Below are 15,343 nucleotides of genomic sequence, written 5' to 3' on the forward strand. Positions count from 1 at the left end.
CTACATTCGCATTAACATCTGCTAACCATGTGTATGTGACCAATAAAATCTGATTAGATTTGACATGAAACGAACTACCCCAGCTCGCGGTCGGCTCTGCTCATAGTATGTTTGCGAGATGCCAGACAAAAAGGCAATTTTAGACACCGTGGTGTAAAGTACTTAAGTAAAAATAGTTTAAAGTACTACTTAAGTCGTTTTTTGGGGTATCTGTATTTTACTATTTATATTTTTGACAACTTTTACTTCACTATATTCCTAACAAGAATATTGTACTTTTTACTCCATACATTTTCCATGACAACCTAAGTTCTCTAGGTTGTAAGGGGAAATGTATGAAGAAAAATGTAGTTAATTTCATGTCTCAGGCCCTCGGCTGTTTGAGAGCGTGGTGAAAGTGCTGCTAAAAAGGCTTACCCCGGAGGCAAATCCGGAGGACGGAGGAAAACATAATAAAACACAATATAAGTGTTCTGAGCTTTGATCAACACTGGGAGCAAAATTTTCGATGCTGACCCATAATTGATTTTCTTTGTGTACAAAATATATATTTTTATTATTCATTTATTTTTTCAAATTAGTTACGGCCATGGCAGCATTTACCTTGAAAGCGGTCTCCTCGAACATGGGAACATGCCTTTTAATTTCAAATCGCACTATAGTGCAGACCTTCTGCGCTACAGATTGAATCTAGGCCTGAGAGGAACAGACATGAATAATGACCAGAGATAGGGCAGGCAAAAGTCTTTGAAACAGGTCCCTGTATACAAAAGGAGAATGTCATCAGGGCTGTAAATGCAGTCTGCTGTCAGGCTAATAGAGATAAATCCTTATCTAATAGCCATTATACATATAACACAGACATCCATGCCTGGGGAAACCTGAGCCGCTTACCATTTCAACATCCATCTAATGCTCTACAACTTCTAAAAAGAAGTACGTTTTCCAGAGAACAAATTATGTCCACCTGCTTTACGTCACCAAAAGTGGTATGTGTTGAAATCAGAGCTAGTCATTCTTTATTGTTTGGCAGAATCCCCTCGGTCATCCTAATTGATTATTGATTAGGGCCCTTGGGCTCTCTGGCAGGGGTTGAAATAAAAAGCAATCATCCCGACAGCCAATTGGATCAATACACGCCATATTTATGGAAAAGGCAACAGGCGAGGTCTTCACAATTTATTGAATTGGGTGAAAAACAACTGGCAAACAAACATCAAAATCAGTTTCCATTACAAAAACTGTTGTAAAAACAACAGGAGACAAGGGGCATCTCATCCTTATCCCTTTCTAAATTCAAAACATTCAGGCAATGCTTATTAACCTCTGTCACAGAGAGGAGTCTTCTTTTTACCTTATTAACAGGAGTTGTTAGAGAAACTCATCAAGTGACCTGGGATATAAGGACAACTTCACTCCTGTCTTCATCATGTTCTATTATATTCTATTACTCCGCTGTAGTGGATCATCCTAAATAATTTAGGCTGTGTTTACACAGGCAGCCCAATACTGATATGTTGGTCTTTTGACCAATCAGATCAGATAGTTTGCCCATAATTGGGCAAAAGATCAGAAATGGGCTGCCTGTGTAAACACAGTGAGGAGCCCAAAGAGTAGAAATGTATGCTAAAACCACAGAGTACAGCACTGTGGTGGTATGTATAGGTTCGGGTTATGTATATCATCCATAACTGGGGTCATCCTGCATATCACGTCTGATGTAATTGCACATCACTGCGATCACTAAGGGAGTACACTGTGTACGAGACCACTAAGCTAGAAGAACTAGAGAAAGTGTCTAAAATGTCCGACAGTTATTTTAAACGTAATCTACTCACGTTTGCATACGCCGATTCATGGACCATCTATATTTGGGTTGCATCCGGGTTTACTCAGCACAACTCACTAGCACTCAGTGCACACAGGGAGCAGAGCGATTAGCGATGACATCATCATGTCATCCAAAAACATGAGACATTGGATGAATAGAACATTTTTATATGTTCGGCTATGGAAAAATAAATAAAACGAATCTGCCCCAGCGACAATTATTTAAATAATTCAATGGATGTGTGTGCACAAAGGTGATGACTTAAGTGTCTTTTTTTGGACTTTTTAAATGTAATTTCTCTATGGTATCGTCTATGTGAATTGTCTTTCTGGGCCGGGCATCATTTAAGCTGCAGTACCGAAGAAAGACTGTAGGTGCAGTCGAAATCGTGCTTCTAGACCGGAACCCTGGCCTCTTGAACAAGACTAGCTAAGTCTCCACCCAAACAGAAAAAAAAATCAGCCAGTATTGGGCAAGTCTATGGGCTGAATGTCCCCTTCCGAAAAATGAGAGCGCTCAAAATCGTGATTTGTCCAAATGATGAAGAATCTGTTTACCAGAACAAAGTTCCTCGTTAGTAATGCATCCCAGTCTGTCGACAGATGCTATATGTTACATGCATCTGTCCACCAGAGATTATAGCCCTACTTATGAGTAATGAACTTCGTGTTTTATGGTGTTTACTTTTTACTATACTATTCCTACTCTACTGCTCATGTACAGTATGTGGATGAAGTGGATTGAATGAGGCTGAGCAACTTGCTCAACAGTCCAACAGACTCAAATGCCGCCATACCAAGATACAGTATAGCAACACTGAAATAGTTGGTTGTTTCACCCCCCCCCTTCAAAAAAACACAAAATATGAATACCTGCTACAGTTCTTACACTATAATGATATTATAAAACGAGGGAAGAAGATCAAGAATCAAGACAAGTCTGTCAGGCTTCAACACAGAAAGAGCAGGCACATGGGACACAAACTAAGATTTCCCGGATGGGACAGGTAATCTGCTGAGGCATTATAGAGTTTGAATGGGAGTACAGCATGATGAAAGTGCATTAGTCACATGGGTATTTTCTGTCCTCAGAGAGACACTCCCCAGAGATCTGATACCACCTCACCCTTCAAGTACTGGATAATTGCTCAATAAATATCATTGTTGAAGCAATGGGGGGTTACATTACTCAAAAGGTCGATTCTGTTCATTAAGTCATATTGATTTAAAAAGCCTCCAAGGGAATATGGTGTAAATGAGGACAAAACCCCCCAAATTGGGTAAAATTGGCATTCACAGATCACAGACACTGAAAAGGGCCTAGGTTATCACACAAAATACTGAATTCATACAAAACCCCCAAATAGGGTTGTTCAAAAATACAACTACCAAACTTCTTTGTTTTCATTTCATAAATGTATCTAGAAAAATCTTCCATACATTTGAAACTATTCGTTTTCATAAAAGTTTTATGCTATTAGGAAAATATTGACAAAAGTGCCGAAAAAGCATTTTGCATGTGGTTGATTTAGGAAAAATTGCATGCAGAGGTCCCAAAAATTGGATTATATCATTATGTCATGAAAACCAGTGCTACAATTAAAAACTAAGTGACAACAATACAAAACTAACACTGCTAGTTCAAAGATAGGATGCCATTCAAATCTATTGACAAGGAGTCTTCATATTGTAGCTCCCCTCTGAAATAGTTTGTAGACAAATAAAGAATCATTATCTTTGATTTTGACGGACGTGTGTGTTTGATGGACGGATGCGGCACACGTGTGACAGGCCATGTAGGTTAGGAGACCAGCGTGTAAGGATGTTGTTTCCTTGTCTCCTCTCCAGCACTGGCAGTAGATAGATAGGCTGCTCCATCTCAGACACTTCATTTGGCTTCTGTTGGCATCTTGCACATCCTCAGAATCTGCTTCAAGGCTTTCTGAACGTCCTCATCCATCTGACCCTATGAGAAATAAAGCAATGACGTAACACCATTAAAACCACACCTGCGCCATTTAATATGAAATCACAGAGTACCCAGTATGCATAAAAACGTACCTGGACGGCATATAGGAGATGCATCCTGTAGACGGACACTATCTCATGGTGCTGCCTCTTTGACTCCTATAGTAAAGAGATGCAGAAACAGGCTAGCGCGTTAACCAATTAGCTAGTGGAATATCATACATCAGCTATAAAAACCATGATGAAACTGCTCAGAATTATGAAAGATAAGCAATAAACCAAAGACTGCATATTTTAGGCAAGCACTCAGCCGTGACAGAAACAGAAAACATAAACTACAGGAGACGTCCTTCAAAGATCAGCATCTACATGTCAAATGTCCTTCCTCAGAGCCATCTGATTTGCACAGTACATCCAGAGGAACAGGTTGGTCAATGACTAACGCCTTGATCACACCGACAGCGTTAATGCGCAAAAATAGTACGCAGCATCATCTGGATATGTGCGCAACAAAAGTTCAACATTCGCCCTCTGCTACCATTTCTGTCGAGCCGTCTACACATACAGTTTGAGGCATATGTTCGATAAAGCCAACGTATACACCACCCAGAACGCACTGCAACTGCCTCTGCAACTGCCTCTGCAACTGCCTCTGCAACTGCCTCTGCAACTGCCTCTGCAACTGCCTCTGCAACTGCCTCTGCAACGCCATGCTGCAAGGCAAACTCAGCGTTCCATTGGAAAGGAATGGACTTCTGGTGTACCAAAATGCAACGACGCCGTCGTTGTGATCGAGGCGTAAGAAGCCGTGTGCAGCCTGTGATAAGCAGCAGCAGATGGTGAGATACAGGAGGATCCCGTTTGGCCTCCCAGCCCCACACATTCCTGCGTCTCATTATGTCCTGGACCAGAGGAGGATGCCCTGGATCAGTCCATTACATCTCTTGGCTCTAACACGGAGGCTAATCATGACAGTACAGAGATCTTCATTTTAACATTTCAGCACATCATTCATCGCAACTCCGCTTCCAACTGTCTGGCAGTTGTTCCAGGAAAGTCCTTAGCCGAAGGGATTTGTGTAAACAGTGTATCCTGTCTTCTCTGATGCTATCGGAGTGAGGGTGAATGTAGTATACTGATTCATGGTTGAATGAGCCATATTAGCTACAGTGTGAAGGTGTATGACTCACCCCTAGCTGGTACTGCAGCTGCTTAACTTGCTGCTGTAGGCTGTCCAACTGCTGCTGCTGCAGGGTCTGCTGTCTCTTAGCAGAGCCTGCGCTGTAGGACAGCTGGGATAGGCTGTTTAAGGCATCCTTTAACTTCCCCACCTCTCTCGTCAGGTCATCAATCTGAGACACAAACAACGCGGGGGATCGATACAAGGGTTTAGACGAAACTGATTGTCTATCATGGCCATAACAAAACAAAACGTAATGAGGAAGCAAAATAGAGGGATAGCTTTCTAAACTCAAAGTATATCCTTTGCCAAACCAGGGAAATTTGCTATATCATTACTGGAGAACATTGTACTAAACACTCTACCAACAGAAAGCTGTAACTTACAAACCTTCTTATTCTTCTCTCTCTCTGAGCTGACGTGTCCCTCCACCAGCTTCTTCAGCTGAGCTATGGCATCCTGGGCCCCTCTGAGCTTGGTGCTCAGAGTGTGGTTCTCCTTCTCCCTGCTGACTGCCAGCTCCTGCAGGGCCTCCCTCTTGCTCCTCCCCTCCTTCAGCTCCTGCCACGCTGCAGCCGCCTCCAGAGCCACCTCATCCTGCTTCCTCAGGGCCCCCTGGAGGAGCTGCGTCAGGTGGCCCACCTCAGTCTCCAGACCCCCTCTCATCTGCTCGTGCTCCAGCCGTGATATAGAGTCGTCCGGTGTGTGGTCCTTCTCCACGGTCAGTCTGTTCTGTAGGGCGTCCACCTGCAGGGCCCTCTGGGACAGCTGCTGTCTCAGAGCGTCTGCCTGGTCCTCCAGGTCCTTGATGGCGCTGCCCAGAGAGGACACCACCTGGGTGTGGTCAGCTAACGCCACTGACCCCTGGGCCAGAGCATCAGCCTCCTGCTTCAGGAGGGCGATCTCCTCCAGAGAGGCCGAGTACTTGCTCTGTGTGTCGGCTAACGATGCCTGCAGCTCCTCCACTCTGCTCCTCAGCATGTCCTGCTCTTTGACTGGGGAGAATACAGGGCTGCCAGGCTTAGGCTTGACAGCCCGGGTCTCCTCCAGCTGGTTCCTGGTGGAGCTCAGTTCACTCTTGGCCTCGCTGTAGGACTTGGAGAGCTCCAGCAGGCGGCGCTGCAGCCCATCAATCACACTCCCCAGTTCACCCTTCATCTCCTCAAAGTCATTAGCTGCAGCCTCCACAGGGACCGTCCCCCTCAGGGCCTCCTGCAGCATCCTGATTTCCTCCTGTGCCTCCTTGTACCGGTCCACCAGCAAGCTCTTATCGTGATCAGAGCTGTGGTCTGCTGCCTTCAGCCTGGCCTCCAGCTCCCTGATCCGGCCTACATCCCTCTCCCTCTGCTGCCCTGACTGGGCCAGCTGGGACCTCAGGTCTTTCACTTCCTGCTCCAGAGAGCTTCTCAGTCTCTGGAGCTCCTGCTCTGCCAATTCCCTTCCTCCACCACCTCCTCTTTCAATCTGTGCCCTGAGGGCCAGCACCTCCTCTCTGGCCTGCTGGTGTTTCTCCTGTGTCTCCGTCAGCTTGGCCTGGAGCTCTGCTAGACTCTCAAGCAGCACCTTTCCCTTCCTTCCTGTCTCCTCATCCTGCTCAGGTATGAACCTGGCATGGAGCGTGCGGTTCTCCTTCTGCGTCTCCTGTAGTTTGGACTGGATGCTCCCTAGGGTCTCCCTCAGCAGCCTGATCTCCTCCTCGCCTCCCTCCTTCCCCCCCTCCTCACCCTCTTCTTCCTCCTGTCTCAGGGAGGTGCTGCTGAGCTCCAGGGCGGATCCTTCAGACATGTCCTCCTCGGTCCCCTGAGGCTGGAGCAGGGCCTCGCTGGGGGACTCGTGGGTGGTGTGGTAGGAGGCGTTAGAGTTCATACTATCTGGACGGGACGAGTCCTCATGGCCCCCCTCACCTCCCTGGGGAGACGGACGCTTCTAGAGGGAGATGGAGAGATGAGATTGAGGAAAAATAAGTAAACACGGTTTAGTCAATTATTAGGATCTTAATGGATATTTCTTATGTAGAGTGACGAATTATAGTAAACAAAACACTGGTATTACTATTGACAGAGCATTACTATTGACGCTCTTGGAATGACGAGTTGTTTCGTTTGACAGCTTACCTTGAGTATCTGGGCTAACTGCTGGTTCTCCAGAGACAGAGCAGTAATCTTTGCTTGTAGGGCCACTACTAGAGCTGAGTCTACCTTCCCACAGTCCTCTGCCTGTATCAACACAATTATACAGTTAATCTTTGGACTACCAGGGAATATGTTAAGTTCTTGGGGCATCTCATGAGACATCCATAACCTTCCATTAGTACATGTAGTAATATAGTCAACAGTGTGAGGTTTTGAGCTACAGCAGGACAGTGCCCTGGAGCAGACTGGATTCTCTACCTGAACATCCCCAGCCATTAAAAACACAGCTGTATAAATGGGTTCCAGAGAGATAGAAAGGGGACAGAGAATGCTAGAGGCCTGGGATCAAAGCAGCGCAGGCAAGTGATATTAAAGGCCTGCGCTGTAGCTGTAACTCGCCTTGGGCCCCAGCCCTGGCTCCGTCTGGCTCATAGTCACAGTCTGGTCCACAATCTGCTTCAGATCCTCAATGGTCTCCAGCAGCATGCACTTCTCCCCCTGTAGCTTCTCCACCTCCTCCCTCAGAGACACGCTCTGCAACTCCTCCTCCTGGGCGGGGGGGGGGGACGAGAGAGAGCGAGCAGCGAGCAAGACCAACATAAACAAAAATATCGACACAGAACAAAAACATGACGGGCAACAACCAAGATGATACTTTAGAGAAAAGAGCTGTTCTTTTAAATGAGAGCCCTGTAATGACTTCTAAGAAATTCTTGAGTGTAAGTGCATGTACCTTATAATTAAATACTTTCGATCCAAAACTTTTACTGGAGACCGGAGTTTCATTTGGGGTCATGTACGCGGGAGAGTTGGGGCTAGACATCTAGAAAGTTTGGAAACATAAAACATGAATTACATTTCTCAGTGTTTACTCCTGCGTCCGGAACTAGACATTTCAGTTACAGTACTTCAGCAATAGTCAATACATACAATTACACTGAGACAGACAGAATAACAATCCCAATGCACTGAATACAAAGAGGCCTTGAATGAAAGCAGTAGACAAGCAGGGTGAGGGTCCAAAACATTTAAGGACAACACTGGGTATCCAAACAGATACAAAGGTAAACACATATTAGAACTTTTACTGAAGACTGGAGTTTCAATTGGGGTCATGTATGCAAGAGAGTAAGGACTAGGCATCTAGAAAGTTTGAAAACATAAAATATGAATTACATTTCTTAAGTGTTTTGCTCTATAGACACAGTAATTACTACTGGGAATTCAAACAGACACATACGAGGTAAACACATATTATAACATTCAAGAACTTCATTCAGAGTAAAAGTAAAGCGTTACCTGACACAAACAGGGCTAAGGATCAATCAAAAGGGAAGCAGACACATAAATAGCCACACAGGCGGGAAATGAACAGACCGAAAACAGACAGGCAGACTGACTGACAGGCAGACTGACTGATAGAGAGAGACATGCCTTTACCTGCACAGGACTTATGGGAGGTGGAGGTGCTTTTCGTTTTTTGGGAGTTGTGCTTGGATCGCCACATAACCTAGCCACTTGATCATGCTGAGGTGTGAGTGAAGGAGTGGGAAGAAAGAAGAACAAAAACAGAAGAACGATCCCGCAGTGTTTAGTAAGGTTAGCTAGTGAAAAAGAAGAATCAAACATTTGGAGAACTTGTAATCAAAGAGAAGGTATTTATCCAGGAGTAGCAAGGGCTTGGAGATTGCTCCGTTTAGCTAAGGTGTTAGATTCATGCTCATACATGGTCCTGTTTTGGGGCGGCAGGTAGCCTAGTGGTTAGAGCGTTGGGCCAGTAACCGAAAGGTTGCTGGATCGAATCCCCGAGCTGACGAGGTAAAAATCTGTTGTTCTACCCCTGAACAAGGCAGTTAACCCACTGGTCCCCTGGTAGGCCGTCATTGTAAATAAGAATTTGTTCTTAACCGACTTGCCTAGTTAAATAAAGGTTAAATGAAATACAAAAAAATAAAATACATGCTGCTTGAAGTGCATTTCAAAACGAGTTTCATTATGTAAAAAAAACGTAAGGTTTAAAAAGAAAGCCATCAATCTCATTCAAGATTAGATTAGGTTGTTTAATGATGATACTGTGGCAAGAGGTTGGTTTTGACTGTTTAATGTGTATTATTCCTTCTGATTAGACTAATAAGTGTGATTTATCACGTTCATATCAAGTGAATGTGTGTAGGGTCAATGAGCAGGACAACTGGTTGCAGTTGTGAAGTTCGGAAGAAGATAGAAAGATTGCAGAAGCTGAAGTACCGGTAACTTACCTGAGGAGTTTTGGGGGACTTTGGGGATTTCGGGGTGTCTGTGAATGAGGACAGAAGGGGGAAGAAAAATAAAACATTCAAGGGACAGCCTGAAGATGGCGGTATTGGGTCAATTCTGCATAACAGGCAAACTGAAAAGTTGCATTTCAAAGCTTGACCACAAAGAGGTCAGTGATGTATCTGGGTAGATTATGGAGAAAAGGAAAGAAAAGCCCAATGTTCGTCTAGTCAAAACATATTTCTTTCTATAAATTTACGCAATGCTTCACGTTACAACCAACAGCTATTAACATCTGAAATCTTGAATTTAATAACTTCCATACACCTCAAAACAATTAAGCCTTTAGGAGTTTGCTAGAGCAGTGACTCCCAACTCCAGTCCTCCAGTACCCCCAACAGCACACATTTGTGATGTAGCCCCGGACAAAAACATATGATTCAACTCACTGAGGGCTTGATGACTAGTTGGCACGGTGTCCGGGGCTACAACAAAAATGTGTATTGTTGAGGGCATTGGAGGACTGGAGTTGGGAAACGCTCTGCTTGAATTTCATAACTTCCACACACCTCAAATAGATTTGAAGGGAAATTAAGCCTGAAGAAGTCTGCTAGAGTCTCTGGTCAACTGCCTCACACTAGGCACGATCCAGTAATGAAAACAGTATCTATCTCACCTGAGTCGGAGTGGGCCTTGTGCAGCGCCGCAGTGAGGACGGCCTTGACTTCACTGCTGCCAGACATTTTGGCGTAGTGCAGGATGTCGTGACCCAAAGAGTCCACAGCCTGGAGGTCAGCTCCTCTCTGGACCAGAACCTCCAATACAGACACACTGCTGCTCTCACTGGCCAGCATCACCGCTGTCCTGTATCACACAGTCAGAAATACTATCGTCATTGTCGTCCTCGTCATCACAATACTCATCATTAACGTCATCATCCTCCTTCTCACCATCAGCCTCACCAGCATCATCACCCTCACCATCATTCTCACCATCCGTACCATCATCCTCACCATCATCATCTTCACCATCATCATCATCATCCTCACCATCAAGGCATTATAATGTAACGTGCTTGTAGACAACCCTGTAATGATGAGATGAAGTTATGAAGTGGAAGGCACGTGTGATCTGCCAGGTGAGTCCTCCCTACCTGCCGTTCTTATCACACGCGTTGACGTCGGCTCCCCAGTCCAGGAGGCTGCCGCACACCTCCGCCTGGGCGTGTCTGGCGGACAGCAGCAGGGGGCTTAGGCCATCCTGCAGGACCCACACATCATAGTTCACTCACAGTAACAGTATCCTGTGTAGACGGTCTGTTCAGATGCCTTGATCATAGCGAGTGAACACAGAAGCACACCTACTGTACCAAATTGACATACCGACGTTCACATACTGTACTGTTAAAGGATCCACAACCTTGTTTCTCGGGAAAGGAAGAAGTGGGAGAAGTGATTGGAATGTAAGCGCTACAGTACATATTCGGCTGCTGTACACTAGAAGCATTGTTTGGTCTGCTGCAATGAAAACATACCAGACGCATAGCACAGAGAAAAAACAGCTGTTTCGCTCATGTAGTCTATTACCACAATGCAATTCCTAAGACGACAATTGGCGCTTTGATGAGTGGTAACAGGCTGGGCTACATCCTTCAGCATCCCGCTAAAATAAAAGCACGACTTTATAGCTCCAACCTCCACTCAAACAAACCAGAGCATAGGCCTTTTATTATATTATTTTGGCATGCGGAGTTAGCCATTCTCCCCCACAGCTCAGAGAGGGAAAAAGAGAAACTTTACTCTACCCCCTCTCTCTCTCTCTCACATACACACGCACACACAGACCCCTTCGTACACCCCTCCACACACAGCGTTCTCCGTCCCATGCACAGCCAGTCCTCCTTATCAAATAATGTACACAACACAGCCAGCCACCCACATATGTTCCACATATTTTCTAGATTCCTTTCCTTATATCCTTTCTTTCCCAGGGTTTGGCTTGTCTTAATAATAAGGTTTAGGAAACTGACACCTCGTCAAAAGCGGAGGCAGGCAATATCTACATGCGCAGCCTGTCTGCTTCACAGGACATTACACACACTGCACTGGGCGTCGACTCTTAACACAATCAGGAGGATTTACACACTTTCTGTCTCACTGGTAGATGGAACATTTCTCAAAAATCACATATTATCCCTGCAAGCTCTCGGAAAACACATACTGGACCAACCATAAAAAGTGAAATACTGATGGCTGACTCTAAACTTCATACAGATGTGGGACCTTAGATTGAGCCAGTCTCCTACAGCAGGTAAATAATCCTGCAACAAAAGGAAATATGAATTATTATGTGGTTTATAATTCATGGACATTTTTGTAGCGGTTGATACATTTTTCACAAGGGACAATCAAGTCAGAAATTTCCAAGTGGAAATTACAAACTTTAGAAGCCCTTTAAAACCTCGAATTCACAACAAATGTTTTATTTCCTGTGTTGCAGGAAATTCTCCTGCAAATTTCTGACTATGATTTTCCCTTGTGAAAAATGTATCAGCAGGAAATTCTCCTGCAACGCGGTGATCAAATTAAGATACTTTGAAGTTGATTTTGAAGGTACAGATGTAGTAACTTAATTACTTCTAACTTGTACCATACACTAAAACCAGGAGCCAGTTTAAAAAGCATTTCACCATTAGCAACATACAATACACTGTCCCCAGAGATACACGTCACATACAATAACAAGTAGGTTGAGTGATTTCTCTGGTGATATTTACATTTCCAAGACCTTGTCTAGACGCTGACTACTAGCTCTGTCAAGGTGGTGAGGCTCCTGACAGCCAGGTGTGAGAAAACTGACAGTGACAGCTCTTATTCACCAAGAATGAACTTGGATAATTCTCTTGTGTATAAAATGGAACCTTCCGAGCTGTTTAACATTCGAACGTTCAGCCCACACTCTGGACAGTTAGACCATATTATTTGTCACTGGGGTGATTTCTGGTAAATAACATGGGAATCTTTTCAGACCATACTGGACAGTTTTAGTTAGTGTGTGTATGTCTATACAGGTGTAGGATCTTAATTTGATAATCCTGTTGCAGGAGAACTTTCCAGCAATGCATGAAATGTAAAACGTGTAGGCTATTTGAGGTTTAAAAAGGCTTCTGACTTGATTTTGTCTTACAAAAATGTATCAACCGCTACAGAAATGTCAATTTATTATAATCCACATAATAATTCACATTTCCTGTTGCTACAGGATTATTTTCCTGGTGTAGCAAACTGGCTCAAATTAAGAGAGAACAGATCAACCTTGGTAGGAAAGAGGAATGAACACTAGCCATTGAGTGTAGGTGTGACAAATACACCATTTGACACGAGGAATGTAAATGGGGTTCAGAGATGTGTCAGAGTTGACTGGGAATGTGTCAGACTTGCTTAGTGTAAAACGAACACACACCACAAAGGGCAAAGCTATTATGTGGGTTTCTAAGGGCCTTATTTCATGTATTTACCAGCTAAAAGGCCTAACTTTGGTCTTGAAAACAGAACAAGACAAAAGTCCTGCTTTCCTCATCTCTGGCAGACAAAGCCCTGGCAGGCGCAGAGTGTGAATGTTTTCCAGAGTGTGAATGTTTTCATACCACTCACAGTCTGGGGGGAAACAAGGGGATGAGAAATACGTGGACTGATCCTCATGCCTAAATAAAGCTACAGTATGGCATCTGTGGGTTAGGCCAGCAGAGCAGAGGCTGGCTGCCAGGGCCCAGGAGGCTAATGTAACAATCTAACATTAAAACCATGTGTAATCTCAGCACTCAGCACGGTGCACCACAGAAAGCTGTGGCTAAGGCTAGTCTGGCCCGACACAGAGATGGGGAGGGTTAACCATGAAGGAGTGCCCAGGGTCCTAGCAAAGCCACATTGTTACAGCAATAATGTGTCCCACTGGCTACAGTTTCCCTTATTTCTACTCCATTCGCTCCTGCATTTGAGAGGCCTGCGTGACTACAATAAGTACCTCATCACCATCCTGTAATGGTATTGACATAGTTCTGTCTCTGTGTGTTTTATCGGTGTGTTGACATGAACATGGATTACAGCCAACCACACGGTAAACATTCACCCCTCCGCGACTGTGAATGTTCAAAAACCGCCAATCCCAGGAATTCTCTCTTTGTTACATCATTTTGGCAGTATTTACAGTATTTAAAGAAGATATATAGGCATGTGGCACGTCAAGTATTAACAAGTTGGCATGTTTTTCCCAGCCCTTTCTGTTAGAAGAGAAGATGAATTAGATCCAGATGTGAGAGAGACCAGGATCCAGGTTCACCCTTCACTGTGAACCTAGGCGATAGTGGTGTTGACCTACAGTAACACAGAGTAAGAGCAGGCGTTAGCAACAGCTCATCCCACTGAATGTGAAATGCAGCCAAATGAGGTACTTTGGCTTGACGTGTGCGCTGCTGATGACTGTCTCCATCACCTCCTAGTGAGGTCATACTCCGTGAACTTAACAAAACCTCTCAACAAGGATGCATACCGCAGCTGACTGCCTCCCGCGCCCGACTGTTTCTGAACAGCAGGCTCTGCCCACACACAGCTAAAGTACCGCCGTTCAGATGGCATCAAAGCCCATTTGGATCGGATGGATAGCACTCCACCATTACCCGCGATTGTGTCTAAGAGAGACTTTGATTGCCGCAATAGCTCTCTAACAGAAACACAACATAGTTATCTTGTGTGTTTATTATCTGGAGGATACAGACAGGATGACAGGCTCACAGTAATGAAGACGTGTCAACCAGGGTTTGAGTGGGGTGAGAAAGCGACTCCCTCCCTGGCCCTCCAAGGCGCCCAGTTCCTTGGAGTGTATCAGCGTGCTATTTCAGGATGACGGAGGGTTGAGGAGAAGCCACAGCTGGATTGGAGAGGGTTGATATCTAACACTGCAGCACAGCTCTTTTTTCTAATACTTCCCCCATCAAAAGCGAACGTCTTTGATTGTGCCAAATTGATTCATTTGTTAACAAAAAGAGTATCGTAATTCCTATCTTGTTTTATGTATCACTTTCTCTCATGCGGGCCAGCTGATGACAAATGCTCTATGTCAGCATTATAGACTTGGCAAAAGTACAAGGAAATGCAGGATTTGAGAAACGTTTCAAACAATTAAGTGTGAGGACAGCGGATGTAACTCAAACCCTCACTAAAGGAAGAGTATGCTTCTCTACGGCAGAGTTGAATCAGAGGTTCATAGGGATTTCTATATGAGGGTGAGTGTGTGCTGGGAGTGGGTTTGTCAGTGAATCTGGCGGGAGGGAGACATCTTGTACAGCAGGGATGTGGCATCACGCCTCCCAAAGAGGAGGAGGAAAAACAACACTGAGCTGAAAGAAACCACAGACATGTAAAATGTCTCCATTGGAGACCACAAGCCCAGCTACCATGACACAAATACACAATGTATGCCTCTCACACACAGCGAACCCCCAACACACACACACACACACACACACACACACAGTCAGGGGATGTTAATTTGCTTGTCATTGTTTGAGGCTCAGCAGAGCCAGTACAGTGGGACTACTCCATGCAGCATTTATGCAGAACAGCCTTCTCTCAACACACAGGGTAGTAATAATACTTCAGGCCTGGATATTTCTTTAGTTGAAGACGATACAAACAACAACTTGAATGAGAAAACTGCACTGTATCTGATCGAATGGCATACGTACCGTGTCTTTGATGTTTACCGGACACTTGTGCTCACATAAGGTTTGGACAATCCCAACGCTTCCACTGGCAGCTGAGGGAGAAAAATAAGATACATGGATTGATAAGCCCAAAATGCCCTGCCTACCATTGAGTTATAAACGGCACGAATACAAAAACGCCACGGCAGGTTATTGACTAACTTTGAGAGCCGTGTCAAAGCTCTCCCACAGGCCCCCGGCATGACTCCTCCTATA

General features: G+C 44.8%; 1 protein-coding gene across 3 annotated transcripts in view; it reads right to left on the reverse strand.

The window, feature by feature from the left end:
- Nucleotides 1–1,165: 1,165 nt before the first annotated feature.
- rai14 (retinoic acid induced 14) overlaps nucleotides 1,166–15,343 on the reverse strand; it is a 44,801-nt gene continuing 30,623 nt past the window's right edge. For 2 of the 3 annotated variants that reach the window (XM_014129288.2, XM_045689204.1), the window contains 12 exons: nucleotides 15,110–15,180; nucleotides 10,520–10,626; nucleotides 10,043–10,230; nucleotides 9,369–9,406; nucleotides 8,551–8,637; nucleotides 7,844–7,933; nucleotides 7,510–7,659; nucleotides 7,093–7,194; nucleotides 5,369–6,904; nucleotides 4,989–5,150; nucleotides 3,892–3,957; nucleotides 1,166–3,796 (listed from right to left, as the gene is read on the reverse strand). In XM_014129288.2, the coding sequence (XP_013984763.1) occupies nucleotides 3,719–3,796; nucleotides 3,892–3,957; nucleotides 4,989–5,150; nucleotides 5,369–6,904; nucleotides 7,093–7,194; nucleotides 7,510–7,659; nucleotides 7,844–7,933; nucleotides 8,551–8,637; nucleotides 9,369–9,406; nucleotides 10,043–10,230; nucleotides 10,520–10,626; nucleotides 15,110–15,180 (2,675 nt within the window). In that variant the 3' untranslated portion in view covers nucleotides 1,166–3,718. The remainder of the gene's footprint in view (nucleotides 3,797–3,891; nucleotides 3,958–4,988; nucleotides 5,151–5,368; nucleotides 6,905–7,092; nucleotides 7,195–7,509; nucleotides 7,660–7,843; nucleotides 7,934–8,550; nucleotides 8,638–9,368; nucleotides 9,407–10,042; nucleotides 10,231–10,519; nucleotides 10,627–15,109; nucleotides 15,181–15,343) is intronic. The other variant, XM_045689221.1, reaches the window with a different exon arrangement.

Source organism: Salmo salar, chromosome ssa01 (genome assembly GCF_905237065.1).
Source record: "Salmo salar chromosome ssa01, Ssal_v3.1, whole genome shotgun sequence".
In the NCBI taxonomy this organism is placed as follows: Eukaryota; Metazoa; Chordata; class Actinopteri; order Salmoniformes; family Salmonidae; genus Salmo; species Salmo salar.